A 27,727-nucleotide genomic window follows, 5' to 3' on the forward strand; every position below is an offset into this window, starting at 1 on the left:
TGAGAATATTGTCGCAGACAAGAGAGTGGAGCTAACAATCTGACTTTGCCAGGATGAGAAGATCAACAGCAGTGATTTTTGTATTTCTGGTTTCATATATCTGCAAAACTTTAGGCAAGTATCTCCTGCATTATGGGTATTCTGAATGATCCAATTTTCTTTTATTTATTTATTTTATTCATTTATGAGCACTGTTGCCTTGCAACAAGAAGGTCCTGGGTTCGATTCCTGGCCCAGGATCTTTCTGCACGGAGTTTGCATGTTCTCCCTGTCCATGCGTGGGTTCTCTCCGGGCATTCTGGCTTCCTCCCACAGTCCACAAACAGGACTGTCAGGGTAATTGGTCTTTCTAAATTCTCCCTAGGTGTGAGTGTGTGTGTGTGTGCATGGTTGTGTGTCCTGTCTGTCTCTGTGTTGCCCTGTGACAGACTGGCGACCTGTCCAGGGTGACCCCGCCTCTTGCCCGGAACGTAGCTGGAGATAGACACCAGCACCTCCTGACCCCACTAGGGACAAAGGGTGTAAGAAAATGGATGGATGGATTAATTTATGATGCTGAGACGGATCTACAGGGAATACTTTACTAAATTCAGAACAAAAACAATTTTGTCTTTGAGAGTAAATATGGATCAAAAGTATTCACGTTCTATAAATTTGAAGACACAAAGTTTTATCTTGCACACTTACATTTATAGCTCTTAAGTCTCCAGGGCACAAATTGTATAAAAAACATTTTTGCTAAAATTAATGAGAAGCAAAAGGAGGAAAAGACATTCACAAAAACAAGTAATGTGTTTATGTGTTTTGTGTCATTCGTAGACACAAAACTTTATCTATGTTTTTTCAAATGTGTCTAAATGAAGGTGGGAATATGAATCTATATGAATAATAATTCAAATAGATTCTTGTTAAGAAACAAAGTATCCCAACTTTAATACAAAACACAGACCGTTGGATCATCTATGGCATCACAAGAAGATGCTTAAGTCATACGTCTTTATGCTTAAATTTTAAAAATATAAAATAAAAATCTGTCTTGCTTGCAACTTTTTTTTGACATGCAGCACCTTGCAAAGCCAGTCAGAATATATACAGGCATAACTTTGTGCATTTACATTTACTTCATCTTCTTTATTATGGACAGGAGAGACGTGTGAACAAAATTGTGGGAAAAAATTAGACTCCTGCTCCTGCCACCCAACATGTGGGTCTCTTGGATCTTGCTGCTCTGACTACAAAGAGTACTGTATAAACACGTCTCCGTACTCTGGGTCCATACTGGGTGGGACGGACTTTGTTGTCCTTGATACAAACTTCAACAAAAGCTCTGAAATTGTTTGTAGGTAGGAAATTATTTTACTCCTTAATACTTGACCCAAACTAGTTAAAAATCAACTGATCAATCTTTTTTTCAATTGCCAGGTTTGATAATAAAACTAACACTTTAGGGTATGTGGATGGAGATGGTAGAGGCCACTGTATTTCCCCACTGTTATACGAAACCGGATGGGTTTCTTTGCAGATCTCCTCAGATGGCGGCATCACATTCAACAGAGCTGGATCATGGCTTTCAGGTACTGCAACTAAAGAATAATAGAATAAAAACAAAATGTATTTTTGTTCAATAACTGGTGGTCAAATGTTATCCACATGTGCTGCTGTAGTTCACACAGGCAAGTTAGCTTCTCAATTCAAAGCTATTCTGGTGAACTCAACAAAGTGGCAGTACTATGGAACGCCTAATGTTGGAGGCGATCTACAGATGACATGGAATACCACTTTAGTCAATGCAGAAAAGGTCAACATAGAGGTCTGGGGATACGAAGAGACAGGTAAGAAAAATATATATCCACATTAAGGATTTCAGACACTTTAAATGTTTTCATTCCTTCATGTTACTGTCATGAATTGCGGTGGTGAGAGGTGGTGAGGAAGACGCAGATGACCCAGGTGAGATGATGATGGCTGTTTTAATGATAAATAAAGTCAAAATAGTCCAAAACTAGTCCAAAAAACACAGGCAGCACGACTGAGCGGAAGCCAGGGCTCAACGGCGGTAGCAACTGATTTTACGACTGGACACACGAAGGACTGAGCGCACATTAGACAAGGACCCGCCCAAGACACAGACACACAGGTGACACTAAATACACAGGAGGGTAATCACAGAAACAAGACACACCTGGGAGTAATCAAAGGGAGACAGGACAACACGGAGACACAGATACACAGGAAACTCAAAATAAACACACAGAAAAACACGGAACATGACAGGTACAACCAGACTTCAACACATTTTATTGTGACTTTTAGGGTTAGACTAAAACACTAATAGTTTTGGCTAGTGACGAAGAAGCAGGGAAATAATACACTTTTCATATTTTATTTTTACAAATAAAAATATGAAAAGTCTGTTGTACATGATGGTTTATACTCAGCAAATTCTGCAGAGTTAAATCAACACTATGCAGACTCTATTTGGTCCTTATCAGAATTGGTGTTAATTTAACTCTTTAAGAGTTATTTCAACAATAATAACAATAATAAGTAATTTTAACACTTGAAACTTGTAACTACTCAAACTATTGTTGAAATAACTCTGTAATTAATGCCAATTCTGAAAAAGGACCAAATCGACTCAGCATAATGTTGATGTAACTCTGCAGAATTTGTTGTGAAGAGTCACTTTTTGCATCAATTAACTCAATACATTTGAGATGCCAGCTATGCACATCTTGGTTGGATTGGATTTAAAACATCTGTGCACATAGAATTTTCAACTCTTGACTGGTCTTGGTCTGGACTGAATGTGATTTGATCAAAGCTGCACATCAATCTCAAGTGTTTTGAGCTCTTACATGTTTTCTTACATTATTGCCCTTTGACTCCATCCGTCTTCCCATTCAGTCTGACCAGATTCCCAGTCCCTGACAAAAGGGAGAATCCTTACAGCGTGATGCTTTTTTTCAGGGTGATTTCACTGTCATTTTGCCACTGGGGAATTGTGTTTTGCATTTAGGCTAGGAAGTTTAAAAAGGAACCATAATTCACTTTCTTTCAAAAGTGATCAATGCAATTATGGCTTTCTGGCTTCAACTCTTTTGTAAATGCCAGATATGTGACATGCATGGCTTAAAGTTTCTGTGTCATCAAATTCTCTCACCTGAGCTGTGGATGCTTGCAGCTCATCCAAAGTAAGCATAGTAATCTTGGCTGCTTCTCTTATTAATAGTCTCCATGCCTGGCATCTCAGTTTACGTGGGGAGCCATGACTTATTAGTAGGTTACAGATATATGTTATTATTATTGTTGCAAAAATAATAATAATAAAAGTTTCTTTACTTCAGTTGTGCAGAATTTTGCACAAGCCTTTTACATCAAAGCTTGTGGTAGCAAGATGATAAAACAATGACATCTTTGCTGGAATGTGAATACATTTTATGGTACTGTATGTGATCATTGCATTTTAGGAAAACATGTTTTGTAAAAAGTGTTTCTCGACAGGGGAGCCGTACTCAGAGTCCTGGCAGGGTGAGTGGCGGTATCTGTACTCCCTTACCAAGGATCACCCCAACAATGGCTCCTTTAAGTTTTTACCCAAAGTAGCAGAGGGAGATTTTTCTAGATGGGAGCTTGGTGCCCTTCGTGTCAGCTCAAGCAACTACCCTGACGGCATGTGGTATGTTCAAGATCATCAAAGATCATCATCCAAGACTTTCAGTGTAAAAGCTGTTCTGCCTGTATGTTTTATTCAGGAACGTCCAAGCTGCATGGAGTGAGGATCACGCTCTGGCCTGGCATCTAGAGGAACGCTTCAGGCAGAACTCAACAGGATGGGCTCTGGATAAGTGCTTAGCCTGGGACAAGCTGGAAAACGAGCTGCCAAACTTCCTCACTGAGATCATCGACTGCCCATGCACGCTGGCTCAAGCAAGAGCAGACACTGGGAGGTTTCATGTAGGTGGAGACAAGATATTGAGAACCAAATAAAAAACTATGCAACCCAAGAGCACATGGACTGAGCGTTAAACATCTCTGTAGTAAAATAAAAGTGAAGAATTTGAACAACTCAAGAAAGAGAAACTCATGAACTTCAAAGTCCTGGAATCTGAATTGGTGCTCAAAGTCAATGTGTAATTGGTTGATCTGTTTATGATTGCATAATCCTCCTCAGTTCAAAGTCAAGAAGAGGTATCTCTCTAATTATAGCATTTATGAGAACTCTATCTACAAGGAGCATGCTGCAGGTAGAACATGTTTACCCTACAAACACGACTACTGAGTTCAAAACCATAAAATTATTTCTATTATAAGGTCACTGCTGTGGATCATTAAAGCACAGAACAGTGTGGTTTCTTTTCTGAAGTTGTGTTGTTTACCAGGTAGTTATGATTGAATCTTCTCTTTATTCCTCAGACTGATTATGGCTGTGATATAGAGAAAGGGAGTGTGTGCACATACCACCCTGGGAGTGTCCACTGTGTGAGGGCGATACAAGCCAGGTGAGTCCACGTTGAGATAAACATGGCTGCTTCACTACAGGCTGAAAATGAATTACAAAAATGCTTCACTGGGTATATCTGGAGTTTGCATGTTCTCCCGTTAGCATGCACAGGATGGTGCTTTTTTCCAGCTTCTACAAATATAAATGTTGGGTTAATCGATCTAATAAATTTGAATATTGTTGAAAAGTTAATTTATTTCATTATCTCAATTCGATGTGAAACATATAGATTCACTACACAAGCCTTTATTCATGTCAGTTGTGATGATTCCCGCTGTTCCGCTATTAAATAACATTCGGTGTTGTTTCCTTTCTCCAGTCCTAAATATGCAGCAGGACAACAGTGTTGCTACGACAGCACCGGTGCTCAGGTTCTCACAGCAGACTCGATTGGCGGTAGCACTCCAGACCGGGCCCACGACTGGGGGTCGCCTCCTTTTAAGAAACCCCCTCGGATCCCAGGACAGTCCCACTGGGTTTATGATGTCCTAAGTTTCTACTACTGCTGCCTTTGGTCAGACAATTGCTACTACTACTTCAAACACCGGCCCTCCAGCGACTGCAGGCGTTACCAATCTCCCAGCTCAGGTACAGTTTGCTAGAGCAGCTTTAATAGGACTATTATTTTTATTTATGCTTACATTTTGGTTTAATATCAGCGGTGGTGTTTGGAGATCCACACTTTATTACCTTTGACGATGTCAGCTACTCGTTCAATGGCAAAGGGGAATACACTCTGGTCAGATCAGAGGAGAAACAGCTGACAGTCCAAGGCAGAACAGAGCCTGTAAAGGGTGAGAAGCTGAGTTTTCCCAACTATTTTAACTATAAAAGAAGAAAAACACACAGAACATGAACATTTTCTTTCTCTAAATGTGACAACAGATTCAGAAAAAACGATAAATGCAACAAAGTTGACGGCTGTAGCTATGAGAGAAGGGTCGTCAGACATCATAGAGGTCCGGCTTGATAGAAGGAATGACGGCCTTGAGCTACTGCGCAATCAGCAAACCCTCTCCTTTGCAGAGCAGACCTGGATGGATTTACACGGTGAGATTTCACTAATATCATATATTTTAATACTTCTGACAACGAAAGAGAAAAATATTCCCTTGTTTTATTCAACAAAGAGCTCAAATTTGGGCATTTCTCCTGAAAATGTCAATATTTTTGCAATTAAGTGATACTACAAATGTTAAAAACCTAAAACCCTGCAGTGTGTGTTGTTTCCTGTCTCCTCTTACCAAATATTTTGCAGGCGTGTTTGTGTTTTCTCCCGTCCCTACAAATGTAACTGTGATGTTTCCATCTGGAGCCGGGGTGGAGGTGCGACGTAGGGGTGAAACTATGACCACCACTGTCCTGCTGCCGGAGGAATTCAAAAACTCCACTGTGGGACTGTTGGGGAAGATGAATGGTGACGCCAGAGATGACCTTGCCCTCAGCAATGGGCAGCTAGTGCAGAACCACAGCAACCCAGAGGAGCTGTTCAGCTTTGGGGCAAGCTGTAAGAGATAACCTTAGATAATGTGTTGTTTTTTAAACTAATAGAATTGAATAATAAGAATTTAAGGAAATAGTAATAATAAATAAATAAGGTATTTTTAGATAGAAATATAAATAATAAAAAGAAAATCTGGACAGATTCTACTAGAAATCTTCCTATATTGTGTAAATCTTTCACCAATAACAGTATGTATGTTTAATCAGGGTTTGTTTTTGTCTTACAGGGGCTGTAGAAAACACATCCGCTTTGTTTACATATGATTCCGAATACCTTCTGAACTCATATTGCTTCGCTCCAAGACATGATCCAAATTTTATGCCAGTATTTTCTGTCCCTGAGAATCCAGATGATCCGCTGAACACCCAGGCAGCTGCGATATGCACTGGAGAGGGCTCTCAGTTCTGCAGGTGAGAAGAAAATATGACAAAGAGTTTGATTTAAAACAGCAACAGAGCCAACGCAAAGTTTAAGTTAGAAAAGCATCACCCATGAGGCTCCAAGCATCACTAGAATCTCTTTAATCTTGTTTTATAGTTACCAAGTGAGCAAACAATGAACTACTTAAATGAGTTCCTGCTCCAACACAACTTATTTATTGCTCCATTAGTTCACATCAACAAGACCCAGCATTTGATTCAGGTGTGTTGAACCTGGGAAAAATTTAAACATGCTATATACCAACCACTGGGGACTGACTTTGGACACCACTATTGTGAATGATCTGTGCGTGCCACATTGCATTATTCATCTAACAAATGGCACTTAAGAGTCCTGTATCAATTAAGATTTTGAATCTTTACAGTAATAAACACATATACAAGTTATTTACCCCAGGTGAGATAGTAACTCCTTATAATATTTTAAAGAAGAACCTCAAACAATATGAGTCACAACATTTAATTTCTCTTTGGGGTCATTGAAGTATTTTGAATGAAATTTAAAAGTAAAGTTATTTGTACTGAGAACAAAATGCAACGGTTGTGTTTGAAAGAAGAAATGTTGTATGATTCTTCATGAGTGTTTTTTTTTTTACTGTAGATATGACATCCTAGTCGGTCGTAGCACGTTAATAGGAAATGCCACAAGAGTTTCTTTCCAGAGTCACGTTTCTCTAGTGGATGATCTGAAGCCAGGTATGATGTTTTGAAGAACCTCAGAGATTTACATGATTAAGTCCACCTTGGCGTCACATTGTTGGTTTTTATTTCATGCAGTGATCTCCTGTGGATGGCTCCCACCACCTGCTAATGGGAAAAAGCAGGGAACCACCTACCTACAATGGGCCAAGGTCAAGTTTTATTGTAATGACGGCTACAAGCTTAGTGGATCAGAGGAACGCACATGCCAGAGTAACGGCAAATGGTCTGGAGAAGATGCAAGCTGCAGTGTTCCCAGTATGAAAAGCCAGTAAAAATAAAATGAATCAATAAACAATGAAACTTTGATTTTCACAAGTCAACAAATCAGTGTCTCTAAATGTGTCTGAGTTTGATCTTGAGTTTGTCTCTCGGTGTTTTCTCTTCCAATCAACATGTGTTTTATTTGAACAGATTGCACTGTCCCTATGCTTGATTTCCTTGAATCAGAAACTTCTCAGAATTCAATCATGGAACAAAACATTGGAAATGAATCATTACTACATTCCTTTTACATGATTTTGGTTGGGAAGCAATTGTTGATTGAGTCCTTTATGAAATATAGTCACATTCACATTTTTGGGCTTCAATGTAAACCTATTTGATTCAATTCAGTAATTCATCCAGCTCTCATGAGCAGAAATTCAAATCATTATGCAGTTCAGTAGGGGAACATAAAGGTTCCTGATCCTGGTTCTCTTGCTGTATGTTTTCCTCCCTTTTCTCTACCTCCATTTCTTCTTGGATACTTTGAATAAACAGGCTCTACTTCAACAAAATCTTTTTAAAAACAGAAGAGATCTCATCAGCATAATTTGGGACCTATGGCTATGACAATTTGAAAATAGTGAGGGATATAACATCACAGGGATGTAACTAAAAAAAAACAGGAAAGCAGGATATCCTTGTTTGCCGATGATGTGATCCTGTATTTAAAAAAAAAGTCCTGCTAGTCTTCCTTACATAAAAATAAAGTATGTCGATAGTGTTCAATTGCCCATATTAATAGTTCAGACTCTCGTGTCTGTTTTTGTAAACTAGAAGTTAAAGTTAAATAATTCTGGAACCTGGTAAAATGAAGATCTTTCCATTTTTAGTATTTTCAGAGTGTGTGCTTTCTTTTTATTTTGCCTGCATAAACTTGTCCACTGTTTTTCAGACACAAATATAACTCCATATTTTTTGTGTACCATGGTTGTTATGCAGTGTATAAAAGTAGAACGTGTTAACGTTGACTAATATCACACCAAAGGTTTAGCAAGTATATTTCATTGAACAACAATCTGTAGCTTTTGAAGGGCTCTGCATCTTTAACTTAGCAATGGCCATCCAACAATTCAGGCCCGATATTGGTCTTGCTCAGGCTAAATAGGTAAATCTAGGATTATAGTTGTTCTGTGTCAAACCTAAAGAGGTATTTGATATGCTGCCATTATTTCAAATGTTGGCAAAGTATATTTTTCATCCAGTTAGTAGACACAGTGCTCAGACACAACACTAGGTGGCTTCATGGTTGATCACTACTGATCTTTAGAGTTTGATTTGTTTAATATTAGTGCAATAAAAAGTTGTAATTGAGGCGCTGCCACTATGAGGAGTTACTTGCTGAAATAATTCAAATCCTTGTTGTTTTTCAGGTAACATTGCTGGAATAGTTGCTGGTTCGGTCATTGGAGCATTGACTCTGATTGTAATTATAACAACGATAATTCTCCACTCCAGAAAACAGAAAAGGTAATTGATTAAACTTTCTTTCATAAAAAATATAATACATCAACATATTGGAATTTAAAGTCCACTAAGATTTTTTTTTTGACTTTTTGTTGTGGTTTCATATATTACCATTCCTTAATTTGCCTCACTTTCTGTTTCAGGAAAAGTTCAGATTCAGATGAAGAAAGAAGTAATACCTCCAAGCTCTAGTTCTAAATGCCATATTTTATCTGCATTGAAAATGTGCAGGTCTGAAAAATTAAAAAATGTACACCCGGAAGAAAACATCGATCATTCTCAGAAGGTACATGCATGTTCTGTATAGTTTGTATTTGTGAGCAGAGAAATAAAAACAAGGTAAACTTTGAATTTAAGCCAATTTTTTTCACACAAAAATCTAACTTATCATTAATGCCCCTTGATTTTTAAAGAATGACTATGAATAAGATTGTGTTTGACTAATGCCTGTATTTTCAATATAGTATATAGAATGTATTTAGTCTAGGTTTAAAAAAATCTGTAAAGCTATTATACTTACCTGTATGTCAGCGTTTTTCATTGTTAGTTAATTCCTCTCTACAACTTGACATAAAATGTTATTAGCAGCTCAGGACTAATAAACTTCTTCTGGCAACTGATAACTGAACATAATTTATGGACTAATTTATAATAATAATAATTTATGGTGTTTTATTTATGCATTATTTTGAGCATATATGGACCATAAGCATATACGGGTGCATTTTTTAACTGTGGATTTTTTAAGTAAGTAACATTTTCATATATGTAAATAATCTAAGCATGTTTGCATTAAATTAAATCTCTTTTATATCAGTTTGACCTGTTTTTTGCCACCAAAACAGTTTTGACACATTAAAAAGCAAACATCTAAGGGTTTCCTAGCATACCATGTTTTCATCAAAAGGTCCTCTATGAATCATGAAGACTGTAGAGCTGGGTCTTTGTCGATTCTTGCTTTTCTATCATCTGAAGTATCACATTGAAATCTCTTCAGGAAACAAGAGGAAACACCGGACATCCTTGTATGCTGATGATATAATTCTCTATTTAGCAAACTTTGAGTCAGTCTTCCTAAATTTATGCATTAGACTGAAATATTTGGAGTGTCTTTTGACTTTGATTTGTAGACAATATCCTGTTATTGTGTCTCCTACATTTGTCCAGAAGAAAGTGTTAACATTTTCTGAATTGTTCAGAGTCTGTCCCTGATTTCTTTGCATTTGGTTCTTGCTTCACCTTTTCTCATGGCTAACTTCAAGCCAGAATCCCATTAAGCTGCTGATGTGTTTACAACTGGGCTGTTTACCTCTTTCATTGCTGACACTATTGGCAAAATTAGACCTGTCCTAAGCTGCTCAGTTTATTTATTTAAAAAAGGAACTAACCATTTATTTAAATTTTATTCTTAAGCAGAAAATACAACAACCCTTAAAAAATATGTTTAAGATGATGACATAAAGACTTTTAAAGAAGATGGAGCTTCAGCCTCTATAGGTTTTCAGTAAGAAATGCCAAAAAACAAAAGATTCTACTTAAACCTACAAAAAGTAACATATCAATCAAGTTTACTCAAACAATCAAACAGTCAAATTTATTTGTATAAAACATTTTAGCAACAAGGAATTTCAAAGTGTTTTACTTCACAAAAATACAAAGTCATAGAACATTGACGAGTTACATTTTGTCAAATGCCAAATTTACACATCAGAATGTTTAATAATGTTTCACTCAACTTAATTCAAGTATTTTTGTATGGTTTTTACACATGAATATTTAGTTTCAATGTTTAACAATCTATTCATTCGTGTTGAAAGCCTGTACTGCACTGCTATAAATCAAAAACAGTACACTACACAAACATAAATGTTTGGTCAAAATAAATTTTAAAAAGATTTGAACTTCATCTACACTTTGCTTCACTGAATGTGTTTACCAGATAAGTACTCACCATTTACCTGACCTAACCTTTGAGCATAACTGAGAAAGCTTCAGATATTCAGTCACTAATAAATACCTCCCTCTCCAAAGGCATGATTTTCCCTGCAGATGCTTACTTCATAACTTCAACAACTTGTCGCCCACAAAGATGCGACTGTGAAATTCCTCACTGCCATCTGAATTCACCAATCCCTTCATCCATCACTTTGTCCGGGCTGTGAACACAACTTTATCCATGTGTTTGGGTTTTCTTTGACTAAAAGAGATTATCCAGAGATAATCTTATTTTGCTGTTTTTAGCTCAGTGTTTAGTTTAGTGACTGGAAGTAACTTGTTTGTTTACTGTGTGACTTTAAATGAGTCGTTGTTCCCTCACATAACAGACTGCAGTGGTTTCTGTGGACAAAGAGCACCAGTATGTGACAAGACTGCAGAGGCCAGAGCTCAATAAACAGGCTTCTTGCTGCTTCCAGCAAGAGTCAAGAGTTATAAATACAAATAATTAGCATTGTTCGTTCCACCTACCGGGGCAACAGAGGAGCATCACCTAGACTCATCATATATCAAGTCATTCTCATGTCTTACATCACACTTTCTGCTGTGCAAGTGCTACATTGAGTCAGCTAGATATATAAAGTGTGTGTGTTCAGCACTGCATACCTCAGAGTAGCTTTCCTCCTCAGACCTCCTCCTCACTTGTTGTTACATGTGAGCAATAAACTACAGCTGCTCTATTGTTTCGTCAGCGTTGGAGCTACAGGAGCTGTCGAGGTTATCTTCAAGGACATGGCTGAGCAAAACAAACTTTTACCTCGTCCCATCTTCCGTAGAGATGTGACCTGGGAACCCTTCCCGAACTGGACCCAGCCAAGCCGCATCTTTGCTCAAGACTTTGGGCTCCCTCCTTTCCTGGAGCCCGGTGACATCGATTGGCTTGACTGGGCAAAGAAGAGGCTCTCTTCTTTCACCTGGCCGGGGTACATTCAGTCCCCTCTTCTGCCTCCATTGACCAGTCACCGTGGTGAACAGGACATACCACGGGTAACGTGTGGTGTGTCAGAGATCCAAACCGGGCAGAACTGCTGGAAAATCACCCTAGATGTCAATCACTTCACACCAGAAGAGATAACGATCACAACCAAGGACGGGTACTTGCAAATATCAGGTAAAGTATTGCTTTATTTAAAAATACATTTCTGAGTAAATCTTTGCTAAAATTGCAATAAAATATTATTCTTAAACATTGATATTCTTTGAAAAATTGGTTTGTTGTCAAGGAACTCATGAAGAGAGGCGGGATAAGCATGGAGTGGTCTCAAGGTGCTTCAGTCGTAGATACAAGTAAGTTGTCTGACAGTATAATCCATTTCACACATTATACTGATTATTAGACCTGCTCATGAAACACAGTTGTTGACAAATGAACTATAAAAATCAAGTTAAAGAAGCAGGCAAAAACGAGAAAGAAGTATCAACAACTCAATAGGCTTTATATCTTTATATGTCAATAACATGCAGCAAATTTTTCTTTCATTAACTTTCCTCTCAGAAGCAAACTGTGTGGTTGAATAAAAATTATTTGAAATCTAAATCTCTACTTGGATATGACTCAGATGATGAAAAGTATATAACAGACATAAAAAAACAAACTATTACTACATTTTTTTTGGTTTCACTCAACAAAACAACCTCAAATGTGAAGCACTTCTGTTTGTTATATACTGACAAACTGTATCTGTTTAAGGTTGCCACAGGGGGCAGATTTGCAGCACATCAGTTCGGCGCTGTCTGATGGAGTCCTGTCTGTAGAGGCTCCCGTCTCCGGCACATCTGTCAGCAACGCATACAGTGAGATTGTTGTTCCAGTTCAGATCAAACAGACAGAAGATGGAGAGAAGTGAGCCAAAGACTCGGCTATGTAATAAAAGAAAAAATAAATCAATCAGCGTCAATCTTTTAATATGATTATTTACTAATATTGCGTGTTTTAAATATTGTAACGTAAAAAGCATCTAGACTATTTTAACATTTTTGTTTTTAAAATTGAAGAACTTAACCTAAATCTTTCCTCTTTCAAGCAAAAAAATAATTTAGTTTAGTTTTCTGACTTCTTTAGCAAAATTTGGGGTGAATAATCATCAAAATGCTACTTTGATATAAAATAATTTACAAATGTAATAATAAAACGCTTCTGGCATCTAAATAAAATAAAAAAAGATTTTTTTTATAACTGTGGTTCAGTGTGTTTGTATTTTCTGTATTTTTGGGTTTTTGCAAATAGGTCAACACCGACATCTAGAGGTCAAACCGAATACTACATCCAAGTGGTTCAAAAGCAAGAAAAGCGGAGGCTTCTGTTTAAAAGTTGTTTAGAAATACTATTTCATTGATCAGCACAAAATTAAAAGGCTTTCACACAACCTTTGCAACCATCTAAGGGAAGTTATCAAGCTTTCAGTCATCTGTGGTAACTGATATGTGTGGTATAATTCTACTATTATTATTTTTGGTTTCCTACCATAAACACTAACCATTTACACCAATCAGTCATAAAATTGTGATCACTTACAGGCAAAGTCAATAACATTGATTATCTCTTCATCATGGCTCATGTTATTGGATGAGATATCGGCAGCATGTCAACATTTTCCCTCAGAACTGAGTTGCTAGACAATCATAAAAATGAGAAAGTGAAAGCATTTGATTGAGACTGGTAAAGGCCAAATTGTCAGTCAGTCTGGCCTCTTTTAGCAGGATTATGCACCCTGCTACAAAACAAAAACAGCCCAGGAATGGTTTGTTAAGCACCACAAGCATGAGGTGATAAAAAGAGCAGTAACTTCAGATCACAGTCAGTAAATCATCCATGCAAGGTGCTGTACAAGAAAATGGTAAGATCAATGCAGAATGCACCACAGAACTTAAAGGATCTATTGGCAACATCTGGAAACCAGACATCACAATGTATCCTTAGGTTTCTGGTCCAGTCCATTCCTCAACTGCTCAAGGTTTTGGCTGAAAAAGGTGCACATTTACACCTTTATGTGGTAATAATATTATGCCTGATTACTGCACAGTAAATTCAGACTCTCAACATGTCACTGGACAGGAGGAGATAAAGTAAGAGGACTGTCCTGCCCCCTCATGGTAGCTTAAGGACATAGCGACATACATCAGGAATGGCATGTCAATAAAGCGAAGCAGAAGAAACAAATGTTTAAAAAGTGGCAGTTGCACCGTCACATCAGAGGTCAGAGATTAAAACAACACAGCCAAATTCAATTCCACTTGTTATTCTCTTATACATACATGCTAGTGTTAGCACTGCTGCACAGCTAACTTTTACAGGATGTTAGAATAGCAGCTGTTTAAAAATCCCTTCACTCATTACTTCACAATCTATGGGACTGTGTATGATCTGGTTATTAATTTGTGTTATGAGCAATTGTGTAACTTTAATGACAATGATCATGGTGAAAACATTTATGTTGCCAGTGTTTGTAGCATTCAAATTGATGAAAGCAAAGGTAGAAAAGTTTTGTGTCAGTATTATTCAGACATGTTGTAAGAAGTCAGATCTAGTTTATTCTATTTTTTTCTTCATAATACAGTAATCAGACAGCATTTGAAGCTCCATATAATCCAATTTGATCTTTAAGAAAAACAATGTTACATCATAATAAAGGTATGAAAGCTGTAAAAAAAATGTGTTTTATATTGTAAATCCCTTACATCATGGAACATTATTCGTCTCATATTACAGATGTCTTAAAAGATGATAGTTAAAAAAAGGAAGAAAAGAAAAATTGCATCCCTTTAGAAATTACCTCAGCCTTGTTGAGATGTGCCTCTACTGTTGTGTCTCTTTAAAGGAAGGGGGAGTGTAGGAAAGGGACAGAGGAAAGAGATGAATAGAAGGCACCAGAACCACCTACCATGACCAAGTCCGCTGTAAATGTAGGGCAGAAATTCGAGTGGAGTACAAGCGGATCATTGAACGACACATTCGTGGAAAAATCATGTTTGGATGTGCCTTATCAGAATCAAGTGTTTTTCAACATGGTACCACATTCGATCACAGGAAGACAGGGAAACCATTTTTTTTCCCAAATATCTCCTGCATTTTGAAACGGAAAAGAAGAGAGTCAGGAAGACACATTACTGAGGTATCTTTCTGATTATCCATGGTAGGCTTTGTATAATTCGCCTTCATCCAGCGGAGCCGTTTAATTCCTCCTGTTTTCCGAGAGGAGGACGCCAGAGAGCGAACGACTACATCCAGAGGCTGCTCCTTTCGGTGTTGCCTGCAATTGGTTTGGCAATGCCCTTTTCTCTCATAGGAAGGACTTGCACGCAGTAGCCGGGGAGCAAGCAGGGGAAAGGATGCATTTAACGCTGGATGCGTGCTGCTTTCGGGGAGATTCGGCACTGACAGCAGCTCCAGCGGGAAAAACGAGCGCGGAGGGCCTGGGAAGCACCCAGCCCCACTATCTCCTCCTTTTCCTCCCCCCTGCAGGACCATGCTTGCGTGAGGGATGAGGCCGTGCACAGGGACGCCAGGCCAGAGCTGCGGCCTACATCTAACCAGAGTCGGTCTCTCGACTGCCAGATCTGTGAACACATCACCACCATCAAATCAGCACCTTTGGTACGCTGCGCGCCCGAGTTCCGCCGTTTGCATGAAAATACGCGCGCGCGCGTGCACGGGCGCGCGCAAAGTGTCTGTGTTCTCAGCTGTACAGCTGTAGTCATGGCAACCAGATCCAGTTAATGGATGTCATCCCCCCCCCCCCCCCCCCCCCCCATCTTTAGTTTCCACTCTGCCTGCGCTTTTATGTGTGTGGATTGCGTTTGTAAGGACAAATATCTGCCAGATGCCTTCAGTTCCAGCCGTCTTGGTTTTTATTATAAAATGTGAAAGGTGTCATTAAAGATATTCCTATTATTCTGATTGGAGAGAGGTGTCTTGATCAGCCTTTTGTCAAATATTTTTTGTTCATTGCGCTAGCTTTTCGTCAAACCTGGCATTAAAGAGAAAAAACTGCAACAAAATTTGATCCTGATCAACAGAGCTGACACTTTTTATGGGCTTTGATGTGATTTACCCGCACAAAGTGGCACGTCATTGTGAAACGGAGGGAAAATTTAACTTTTCCCCACCCCTCAAAAAAGCTCTGATGTGCCGAGGCTTTATATGACTCTAAGCTGAGATTTTTAAGGATTTTTTTTTTTGACGGTCAATTTTAGAAGAACTCCCACAATTCCTCAGTTTGATTTATATAGCTCTGCTTGATGGTTCAGAGTTGTTTTCCACCAAGATCAATGTGGATTTTGCTCCTTAATGTTCTCATTAGTTCTGACCAACTTCCCTGTTCCTGCTAAAGAACATTTCCCCACAGCATGATGCTGCCACCACCATGTCACTGTGGGGGTGGTCTGTTCAGGGTTATTGTTTCATATGTTTGCTTTGTTTCTAAGAAGTCCACCCTTTAAGCTGGACTTCTTATGCATTTGTGTTAGTTATTGTTCCTATTATTGGACAAAGAACTGAACAGCACGCCTTTAGATGGGATATAGTTTTGTTATCTACTTCTGCTTTAAACTACTCAACACTGCTATCCCTGATCTGTATGATGTGCTCCCTTGTCTTTATGATGCAGTTTGCTCACTAATCTTCTCTAACAAAACCGAGGCCTTCACAGAACAGCTTTATTTATGAGGGTTAAATTACACACAGGATGATCCTGTCTATAGGGCACTCAGAAGGTCATAGGTTGAACTGGATATTATTTGGAAGCAGAAAGGTAAAGGGGACTGAGCCACACTTTTCAGATTCCTTTTTTTACACTTAAATTTTTGAACACAACCATTTTACTTTCAGTTGTGTGGATGTAACTCTGTGACAATAAGCAGAAAAGCTGTAAGAAGATGTAAACACACTGACTGAATCCCACGATTAGTGAGGTTTGAAAAAGGCCCAAGGACAGAGACCGACTGTGGCACAATGAGAATTTTAATAATGAGACAGCAAGAAGACTTACAAAACTCAGAGAAACACATGGGGACTGGAGAACAATAATGGTAAAAGGAGAATAAAAATAAAATAAAAAAAATCAAACACAGTGGAGTGTGATTGTAGACAAGAGGCAGGTGGTTGATAACTAACAGGGTGTAGCTGGGAGAGGAAGAGAAAATGAATAATTAACACTAGGGGCAGAACTGAGACTCAAAGAAACTACAAAGCCGTACAAAAAGAATGATACTGATCTAAGAGGGCTATATGCAAAATCACAAGAATAGTTGCAGAAACTGTAATTCTATATAATGGACAGATACAGAAATAAATTTCAAACAACAATGAATGCAGGAACCAGAATAGGGCATTGCAAAACATGTTAAGCAACAACAAGGAACAGAAACATAATCAACCCTAAAACCAAACACCAAGAAGCTTAAGAGAAAACTAAAAATAAACACAAAAATCACAACAAGACAAATGCTCTAGGCTCAAGAAAATCCCACACACTTATTTAAAGACTTAATCGAAAGTATAACTCTGCAAAAGCTGTTTTAAAAGGTCGCTGCACATTGCTCAGTCAGGGTAATGAAGCCACATCAACCATGTTCTTTGTCGAAACACCAAGATTTTCATCTAGTGGTAATGATGTCCAATTAAGCAGCTCATAAAGTTTGTAATGGTGAGTCCTTGCTTTTGCACCTGTTATAAATCACATAACAGCATTACAAACTATGTCTACTTTTTGAAAAGACCATGCAGTTTCATTATTCTAAATTACATCATCAATGTCTAATAACCTAAAGTAACCTGTGTGCACAAGTGTGCAAAACTTTAAACTGATACTTTGTTGAAGCAGATTTTAATTCACCTTCAACTTTGAGTCTTCTTTAGGTCACAACTGATATCAACTACAATGAAACTGACCTAAATAAAAGTTCAGCTGTCCTAGTAAGATTATTTGCATCTTTTAACTATTTATAAAGTCTCAGAATTATGTAATTTTACTCCTGATTTTGTATCAATCAGGAGAAGGATAGAAATGGCACAATGTAGAGTGTCCTGTACAACTGGTCAGATAAAACATAGCAAAAACTGGACATTCTCTTTAAGCTGATGAAAAAACAAAAGGGAAACTAGACATGGAGGCCAAGAAAGGAATGTTTTTGAGTGATGTAGCCAGAATTCAGAGCTAAATTTGACAGAAAATATATGGAACCACATGCAAGGAAGAGAATTCCTCATAATCTTGCAGCTAGAGTGGGCAATGCTGATTAAAATGATGATTAAAACCCATTAAATAAGACTGAAAGCTGAGGTTGAATCAAAACTTCCAGAGAGTATTAGTTTAAGGTTTTACACACTTATGCAACTACTTTATGGTTCACTTCTCTTTATTTTGTTAGGTGAATGTGACGGCAATGTTTGAAAGTTTTTATTTTGCCTTTGCTTTCGCCTGCTCAGCTTCTTTCCCTTCCTGCGTTCTCCTGTCCAGGGCATCAAGTAGATCCAGGAGCATGAGCAGGACTTTGAGCTGCGGGAGCAGATGTCTGGGTATAAGCGCATGCGGCGACAGCACCAGAAGCAGCTGATCGCCCTGGAGAACAGGCTAAAGGCCGAGATGGATGAGCACATGCTCAGGCTGCAGAAGGAATTAGAAACTCATGCGAACAACACTTACATTGAACTGGAACGGCTGGCCAAACGCCATGTTGCTCAAACGGATAAAGAGGTATAAACAGCAGCTAGTTATGAATGAGCAGGAGACTAAGGAGGGATTTAAGTCTCATTTGTGTCTGTAGAAACGTGAGCATGTTCAGGATGGAGTGATTATTTCACTGTCTGTTCACAGATGAAATCAGTTGCAGCAGAGGAGAGGAGAATACAGCAACAGATTGTTGCTCAGCAAAAGAAAGAGCTGACTGGTTTCTTGGAGAGCCAGAAGAAGGAATACAGGCTTTGCAAAGACAAGATCAAGGATGTAACTATCACCAGCAGATACGTTCATGCGTGAATTCTGCTGAAGACATCTTCAGCATCTCCAACCTTCGATCCTGTTTGTGCTTTGTTGCAGGAGATGAGTGAGGATACTTGTGCAACCAAGGAAGAGAAACAGGAACGACTGTCCAGGTACAAAGAAACAATGCAGCACTCCCAGGCTGAGGAGGAAGCTCACCTGCTGGCCCAGCAGAGGCTGGTCTATGACCGCAGCTGCCGGGCCCTCAAACGCAGGAGTCTGATCAGGCGGCACGAGTTTGAACAGGAGCAGCTAAGAGAGGTAATGGGATTTTCTGTCATTGCGCATCACTCAGCATTCAGGCTGTGAAGGCTGCCGCTGGTTTAGGGGAAATATCTTCTGTTTTCTGAGAAATTGTTTGTGACAAGATTCCAAGAAATAATCACATGAAGCTGTTTCTTGGTAATTTGTTTAACTTTTTCATTCATTTTAATGCGGTACACAAGATAAAATTTCTCTGTTACCTTTCACGTGTTATTCTTTGCAACTTGAGTATTATGACTACTTTAAAGTGTCTGGGAAAATTCTTTATTTCCTTTAAAAACCTTAAAAACAGATAGCTATCTTGGTAAACCTGCTAAAAAATTCCTGCAATAAATTTCTGCTCTCAATTCTTTTTGTTAAAATCATCAAATATTCGCCATGCAGGTTTTGTGAGATTCAGGAGGAAAGAACGGTTTGTCATGAAAACCTTGTGCATTTAGTTTGGCTTGGCGTAAAATAGCACATCACCAGCATAGATTAAAAACACAAAAGTGTAAGAAGCAAAAACATACAATTTATGTTTCAGATGTCAAATTTTGTCATCTTGTCAATGGGGCTTGTCAGACTGAAAACTAATGGCTATGAAATGTAATGTTGGGAATAAATACATGAATAAATAAGTACATAAGACATAAAAAATGCAAAACTGCTCTGAAACATCGTGTTGCAGGAGCTGAACAAAAAGAGGACACAGAAGGAGATGGAACATGCCATGATGATCCGGCAGGATGAGTCCACCCAGGACCTGGAGCACCGGCAGCTACAGATGCTGCAGAAGCTGCGTGTGGAGCTCCTGAGGCTGCAGCACCAGACCGAGCTGGAAAACCAGGAGGAGTACAACAGCCGACGACAGACAGAACTGCACAGAAAACACACTCTGGAGCAGCGGCAGCAGCCCAGAAACCTAAAGGTGTTTGAGAAATCCTGCTTAGTTTTTTATTGTTTATTTAAACTTCATTGCTAATTGGGATTTATGTCTTCCTTACCTTTTCACAGACCCTGGAGATGCAGATCAAAAAACAGTTTCAGGATACTTGCAAGGTGCAGAACAAGCAGTACAAGGCTCTTAGGAACCATCAGCTGGAAGTGTCTAACAAAGGCGACCACAAAACTATCCTGAAGAACCTGAAGGAGGAGCAGACTCGGAAACTGGCTATACTGGCTGAGCAGTACGAACAGAGCATCAACGATTTGATGGCCTCACAAGCGGTACATCGTATTGTCTTTTCAAAAGCATCATTATTCTTCATCTTTTGGATAGTTGTTTGATAGCAGAATCTTGACAATATATAACGTGGACACCAACATTTCCCGTTTCTCACTTTTTTCCCCCCAATCGTTTAATTTTCCAGATGCGACTAGAAGCAGAGCAGGAAGGTGAGATCCAAGCTCTGAAACAGCAGCTGAAGCAAGAGATGGAGCTCCTGGACGCCTACCAGAAAAAAACCAAGTCCCAAATGGAGACCCAACACGAGCGAGAGCTCCAGAAACTTGAGCAGAAGGTTTCCATTCGGAGAGCACACCTTGAACAGAAGGTAAAATCAGAGCATAAAATACTTCACGAGACAATAGCTGCTGATACTACATTATCAGTGGAGCATATATTATCTGATTAATAACTTTATTATTCAGATACTCTAATCCAGGGGTGTCAAACTCAATTTCACCAAGGGCCACTTCAGCATATTGGCCACCCTCAATGGGCCACGTTGACGGTATAAATCAGGAATGAACAAGTGCAGTCCTCCAGACTGCAACTTTTAGATGTGTCCCTGCTAAAACATACCCCAGACAAAAAGTTGACTTCCCTCATTAGCAGCAACTCAGTTCTGTAGAGGCCTATGAATGAGTTTATGATCCAGGTGTGTTAGAGAAAGAACATCTAAAGTTGCAGAGTGATAGGTCTGGAAAACTAGACTTGGGCAACCCTAGCATAAACGTATGAAAATACAATGTTAAAAATAAATTAAACAACACCTCATATTGTTAAATAACTGATTTTATGTATTCAAGTTTTAAATATTACATTTGCATGGATGCAAAATTACTGCTCAGTTTAAAAATATGCTCAGTATTTTTAAACTGCTCAGCTAAACTTCGCTCTTTAGCTCGTTAGCTTGTCGATGTTTCAGTTTTATTCGCTGGGGAAATTAATCTTTGTCTGCTTTAAAGATAAGCAGACAAAGAATAAAAACAAGTTTTGATATTAACTCTCAACTTCATTCACAAAACCTTTTCCTTATTTATTACACAACGAACATGTATTTCACATAAGAACAAAACAATGAGGTGATGTTGCCTGTCCTTGAACACAAAGCTGATCCTCTTCACCCTGTCACCAACTCACACACATCCTCATTGTGTTCTGTAAATAAACACAAAACAAGCAAAATCAATAAACTATATGCATATTCCAGTATACTGAGTTTTGGTTTTAAATTTAGTTTGTTCGTGCTCACCAATGTTTCCCCCTGGTCAGTTCGTCCATGTCCGGTTTTAGTTCTTGTGCTGAGGAAATCCGCAAAACGGCGTGTAGGTTTTCGTCAGTAATGCGCGACCTGTACTTGTTCTTGTTTAAATTCATTTTTGAAAACATCTGTTTGCACAGATAGGTGCTTCCAAACATGGACAAAACACACGAGCTGCATGGAGTCGAAGCTGTGGCATCAAATCAGGGGGCAGGAGACGGTAAAAGTCCTGGATTGAAACATCACGGGACTTCGCTCTTTAGCTTGTTAGCTTGTCGATGTTTCAGTTTTATTCGCTGGGAAAATTAATAATCAGCTTGAGGTGACTCTGCTGCACTCTAGTGGCGAGAAGCCGTAATGTTGGCTGGTAACAATCGGGAAGGCATTATGGGAGATGTAGTTTGTAGTCAATTCGTGCGCAAAACCTATTTTAAGTCAATCAATGGGGCTGTAAAACGGTGGTGGGGGGGAGAGAGCCACATAAAGTGACGTAGCCGGCCACGTGTGGCCCGCGGGCCTTGAGTTTGACACATGTGCTCTAATCCATGAATGCAGGGTAGCTACAAAGCAGTGATGACGTCATCTTTTTCCATTTCTCTGCCACAGGGAATCAAAAGGAACTCTTAAAAATAAATTAAATCTGCATACTTTCAACATGCATGTAAAAATATATGTGTAAAATGCTGTGGAGCTTAAAAATTGGCAAAAAAAACAAACAAAAAAAAAAAAACAGGTTCCTCTCATTTAACTAAGGAGGCCACGATTCATGATCTAAAGCTTCTCCCCAAACTTTAATATGAAATATTTTCTGAATATTTTAATTAGAAAACAAACACACCTGTTAGGGGAAAAATAGGAAAAAAGCAAAAAACTTCAATATCTTGATTGCATTTAAACTAATACAAGATGCACAAATATTGTATTTGTACATCACTGGATTTTGCAAAAGTTTTCCAAATTTGTCAGATTGTGAGGAAATCTCTTGTCCATAGTCCTTATCAGACAGATTTAGCTCTAAATCACCTCAAAACAAAGAGAAGTGTTCAGGTGAAATCTTATTTTCTGAGAATGATTTTGAACAAAATGTAATGAACATGTTTTGTGTAGCCCAAATACCTTCCCTAACTTGTTCAAGGAAGCACAATAGGTCACATTTAAAATGAATTTAAAATGAAATTCATTCTATTGGACCTTAGCTCTGCATAAAATGCCACTGAGGTTTGCAGGCATTAAAAAAAAGAATGAGCAATACTTTTTCCACAGTTTAAGTGATAAAGAAGATCATGTCTTCAGGTTTACAACTGCTAGAAAAAACATAGCTTTTAAAACATCTGAATAATTAATGACGCAGTTTAATACGTCAATAGAATTGGATCTAGAAAACAGGAGCCACCCAAAAGAAAGTCAAAGGGGAGTCATAAGAAAAAATATTCAATGTGACCATAAATTTAAAAAGTTGCTGTGTCAGCCTAGCTGTTGGGTATCTGGAAAGTCTCAAGCAATTTGAAAACTGATTCAAAGACATGTCTGTCGAGACAAAACACAGTGTCTGACTTCTATGACATATTAAGGTAACACTTTTTTTGACGGGTTGTGAATAAGACTGTCATGATACCGTCATAAACATGACATAACACCTGACATGAACATGAGTAAGTCTTCATGAATATTTATGACTGGTGTCACAAAGTATTACTGATTAAACTTTAGCTTTAGTAACATAAAGCTAAGGTTTAATCAGTAATACTTTATGACAAATTTATGTCAGATCATGATTTCTTGGTTAATGACAAGTTGTCATAACAAAGACATTTTGAATAATGTCAACTTTGCATTAAAAGTGTCATGATTCACCGAATGACACTTTATGACAGCAGTCATAAATATTCATGAAGACTTACTCATGTTCATGACAGGTGTTATGTCATGTTTATGACAGTGTCACAACAGTCTTATTCACAACCCGTCAAATAAAGTGTTACCCATATTAATTGTGAAATGTATAAACTGCCCTTTTATTATATTTTATTGATATTTTAGAAAGTCTTCTTTCTTGAGATGTAACAACAATCAAAAATGTGATGATTAATTGAAATTAATTCACACTTGGTTGTTGTTCAACAGGTTTTTTTTTATGTTATTTGCTATTCAAGCCAGAGTTACCTTGTAAGAAAGAAAAAAGTAATATAACATCTATTTACATAATTTTTAGTGAGAATTAAGATTGTTTCAGGTATCAGACAGGCTTCTGGTTTCAGACAGAAGAGAGACCGTGGGTTGGCATTGTGCAGGATAGTGTGCACAGCTCTCCATTGCTGCAATAATTACCTGCTTTAAGACTCTGGTGGTAAGGATTTCCAGATTCAGGAACTTATTGTTTGTTCCAATGTTTTGTTTTTATTAATGGAAATTGTGATTAGTTGAACAATGTGGGGAGAAATGGTGTGAAACTGTCAGCAGGAAATATTTATAAAACCATTCTTCAATATAAAGTGCTGTCAATTCAGGATTTGCTGATCAATATTTGGAAACCTAACAAACCAACACCCTACCCCGAGTTTTAAAAGCACTCCATGGCCAGGCTAGTTAGCATGTAGACAAAGCATGCCTTCTGGTCCTCTTCAGCTTTGTTACTCTATATGTACAGACATCACTACTCAAATTTCTTCAACAGCTGTCATCAAAATAGCTAACATTAACTTCCCAATTACTGTTTTTAGTAGGTAAGGTGAAATTCATCCTCACAACTTGTGTTTACTTTCACAGAGCAATATTAATAATTTTATAACGTACATGCTCACTGTAGTGTATTGTGCCTCATTAGAATGGTGTTTTTGGCAAGAAAATAGTTTAACATCATTGTGTCTTTTAAACTCACCAAATTTAATCCCCAGATTTTGGGCTAAAGTAAATCTTTTAGTTCATTTAGTTTCTTCTGATTGAATATATAATAAAATTTTGGAGTGGTTTAGCCTCTCTGGACTTGAATTAAAAAGAACTAGAGATTGATAACAAGGAGGCCTTCCAACTTTCAACACTTGGAGCTCATCACCAAAGATAAGTTGTCAAAATAGTAATAGAAATATATATAAAAAACGTGATTTGGAATCGTGAGAAGAACTTGATTGCTGCATTGCCATGAAAGATTTCTTTCATGAATTAGATTGAGATATGCTATGAAAATAAAAAGAGAAATGATTTATTTCAAAATTAGTACGCCTTTTTTTTTGATAGATTTCCGTCTCATTTACAATCAGAAACAGACTTTTCAATGAAATAAAAGATGATTTTGACTCTAAATCTGCCAGGAGCATGAATATTTTCAATTCCATCTGTGTCTGTTGTGCTGATTACAGATTGAAGAGGAACTGGCTGCCCTTCAGAAAGAGCGAACTGAAAGGATCAAGCACCTGCTGGAGCGCCAGGACAGAGAACTCTGCGCTTTTGACTCAGAGAGTCGGAGCCTCGGTTTTGGAAGCCTTGGATCTCTGGACTTCCCCAAAGAAGACAACAGATGAAAACGGATCTTATCTTTTTAAAGGACAACATATTGGTGCCCTTCTCATATCCACTCGGCCGTTTTGCTGCATCCACGATGACAAAACTGGATAACTTTCTCCGCCACTCTTCTTCTCTTTCTCTCTCTCTCTCACACTTCAGATATTGCATCGTCGAACAAGAGGATGTTTTGCTTTTGCTGTGACATTCGGAGGGAGAAAGCAAAACAGAAGAATCCTTAAACACGTCCGCTAACGAGCAAACTTAGTGTAACTCAATGTGTTCAGAAAACAGACTCTTTCCTCCATGCCATCTCCTCTTCTTTGGTATGAATTGAATAAATCAGGAAATTTTAGTAAAATGGGCACTTTGATATGTTCCCATCATGTTCATGATGCTTAATGTGTGTGTTACATGGAGGGACATTGTGGAATGTGAACTACGGACTCCCCCGTGGTGTTAAGCTGCTTTTATTTCTTTTTTATCATTATTTGATTTTTGCTGTATTAATTTAATTTAAATCTTTGAATGTGAATATTACTGTACGGGGGGTCACTAGGGGTTTTCTCTTATTTATTTATTATTTTTTTTACAGGATTCCTTTCTCCTACTGGTCACATATCCAACATATGCTTACTCAGTATACTGTGTTCCCTTACTTTTCTACCAGATTTTATTTATCAGTATGTAGAATCAATTGGCATCAACTCGATCGACCCGTTTAATCCTCTCACAACTCAAGATCCCACTCGCTCAAACTGCTTATTATTGCATGCACTTTAAGGACAAATTCAGGTTGTGAAGTGAAGCATGAATCTGTCAGAGATTTTAGCTGTTTGTAAATAACTGGTCATAGCATATGTTTTTTTTTCTTCTTTCTTGTTTTTTTATTTTTCTTTTAAGCCTATCAATACTAGACATAAGCGCCATATTTGATATGATGTTGTTTTTTTTTTCACAAATGCCTTTATTTGAGTTGTGCCTGAAGCAGGTTTGCGTTAGGTGTTTGTAATATCAACATTTTAAATTACTTATGACGGCACATTTTCTTTTTCTTTTTTGTCTTTTTTTTTTGTTGGGTTTGTCTAAACTTGTGAATCATTTAATTGTTCACTAATCTTGTAAAGGAAAAATGGTGAGATCTGTGCTGTATAATTTTTGATATGAATATTTGTACATGAAAACATAGCTAGAATATACAGAGACACTGGTCTACTACTGATAACAGAGGTTAACGATAAAGATTTTGCTTCTTTTTTTATAACGTCAAGAAATGGTCACACAATAGTTCAGTATATTGCTAAGTCAGACCATTAGACTTTCAGATTGTATAAATGCTGGTGAATGGAACCACAGACTTCTTGTTATTTTCCCTGTGATGATCTTTTAGAGATCAGAGACTCTGCAGACAATGCGGGGCTGGACTGCATTCAAACGATTCGCGTCTGAGGAGTTCAATATTTTCCACCATGTTCATTATAGTCATTGAACAGGTTGCACAATTGTTCCATTCATGGTGAATGGAAAGATAATTTTCGGTGCTTAATTTCTAATGTCACCTTTAGCCTTGTTGTCTTTATTTTATTTATTTATTTTTTAGTTTCTTTTGTTTTTTCGGAGAACGATTGAGTTTCACAAACTGTTCGTAAGCATTTTGCAACCCCCTCTGAGTAAAATCACAACAGGTTTTTCAAAGACTCGTGACCTATTTGAAGCCCCAATGCAGTGAATTTCTCAAATAATGAACTATATGTATGAAGAAAAAAAAATAAATGCTACTTCATCATGGGTCACTTTTTAAACATGGTCAAAAGTGTTGATCTTGAATGCAACACTTTTCTGTTCAACAGTGTCTTTTGAGTTTTCTTTCTCTCCACAGCAGAAGCTTGTATTAGTTCCTCACAAAGGGGGCTGGAAAGCTGGAAGATGTCCCCAAAATTCACAAAGTATTTCAACAGGAGGAATCTAATAACGCTCAAGTTTCTGGTGGCAATAGAACCTGACTGCTCTCGTCCAACTCGACTGAGTTCTGAAGTTGGAACGGCGAAGCTCGATTTTTCATGAACTTTCTGAAATTTAATGAAGCTGTGTCTCATATGCAGTAAAGCCTTTCTTTGTCGTCTGGTCGTGTATCAGCTGAAGCTTTGTGGACAAATGGTTTCATAAAGAAAAAGTGCTTTTGAGGTGCTCGAGTATGTTTGCCTGAGAGCTTCAGAACAACAGACCTTACAATTTGTGTACATTTTAGGTTATTAGAAAGATGTATTTAGTTAGAATAAAGGGGACTTTCCTAAAGAATTTTATTCACCATTTCCTGTGCAGTTCGAAGACAAAATAAAAGAGATTTTGTTGAAAAAAAATGTCTTGGCACTCAACATCCTGCTTCTTGACACAGAGAAATCCTTGGTGTGTGTGGTTTAATTTCTTAGCAATGTCTCTTTTATGTGGTGTGAAACTTCACAAGTTTTCTTTTGTTTGGTGGGAAATGACCGCCATGACCTACATTGATTCGTTTGCTGTTTTCTATATTTAACAAGCATACAGTAAATGCAGGTCAGAAATAACCAAAATAATCAGAAACATGAAAATGGGAACAAGAGGTGAGAGAGAACTTGACCTGCAGAGGCTTACTTTCATTTCAGTGA

The 27,727-nt window shown here is 38.0% G+C and overlaps 3 protein-coding genes across 3 annotated transcripts; all 3 read left to right on the forward strand.

The window, feature by feature from the left end:
• On the forward strand, nt 1-9,498 carry LOC102223931 (sushi domain-containing protein 2-like). Its single transcript, XM_014472925.2, has 16 exons — nt 1-114; nt 1,145-1,343; nt 1,423-1,574; nt 1,665-1,832; nt 3,505-3,679; nt 3,756-3,957; nt 4,417-4,502; nt 4,824-5,092; nt 5,164-5,298; nt 5,390-5,554; nt 5,763-6,011; nt 6,235-6,418; nt 7,050-7,144; nt 7,226-7,405; nt 8,785-8,881; nt 9,022-9,498. The coding sequence occupies exons 1-16, from the start codon at nt 54-56 to the stop codon at nt 9,068-9,070; spliced, it is 2,466 nt and encodes an 821-aa protein (XP_014328411.1). The 5' UTR covers nt 1-53; the 3' UTR covers nt 9,071-9,498.
• A 1,946-nt stretch (nt 9,499-11,444) lies between these two features.
• On the forward strand, nt 11,445-13,009 carry LOC102218819 (heat shock protein beta-1-like). Its single transcript, XM_005810071.2, has 3 exons — nt 11,445-11,984; nt 12,097-12,160; nt 12,564-13,009. Exons 1-3 carry the CDS (start codon nt 11,606-11,608, stop codon nt 12,718-12,720), a joined length of 600 nt encoding a protein of 199 aa, XP_005810128.1. The 5' UTR covers nt 11,445-11,605; the 3' UTR covers nt 12,721-13,009.
• Nucleotides 13,010-14,694: 1,685 nt separating this feature from the next.
• Nucleotides 14,695-27,449, forward strand: LOC102224190 (serine/threonine-protein kinase TAO3-like). Its single transcript, XM_023337663.1, has 8 exons — nt 14,695-15,467; nt 18,331-18,567; nt 18,688-18,816; nt 18,910-19,113; nt 19,787-20,026; nt 20,113-20,325; nt 20,469-20,651; nt 24,941-27,449. The coding sequence occupies exons 2-8, from the start codon at nt 18,382-18,384 to the stop codon at nt 25,100-25,102; spliced, it is 1,317 nt and encodes a 438-aa protein (XP_023193431.1). The 5' UTR covers nt 14,695-15,467; nt 18,331-18,381; the 3' UTR covers nt 25,103-27,449.
• The last annotated feature ends 278 nt before the right edge of the window (nt 27,450-27,727 follow it).

This window comes from Xiphophorus maculatus, chromosome 8, assembly GCF_002775205.1.
Source record: "Xiphophorus maculatus strain JP 163 A chromosome 8, X_maculatus-5.0-male, whole genome shotgun sequence".
Taxonomy (NCBI): domain Eukaryota; kingdom Metazoa; phylum Chordata; class Actinopteri; order Cyprinodontiformes; family Poeciliidae; genus Xiphophorus; species Xiphophorus maculatus.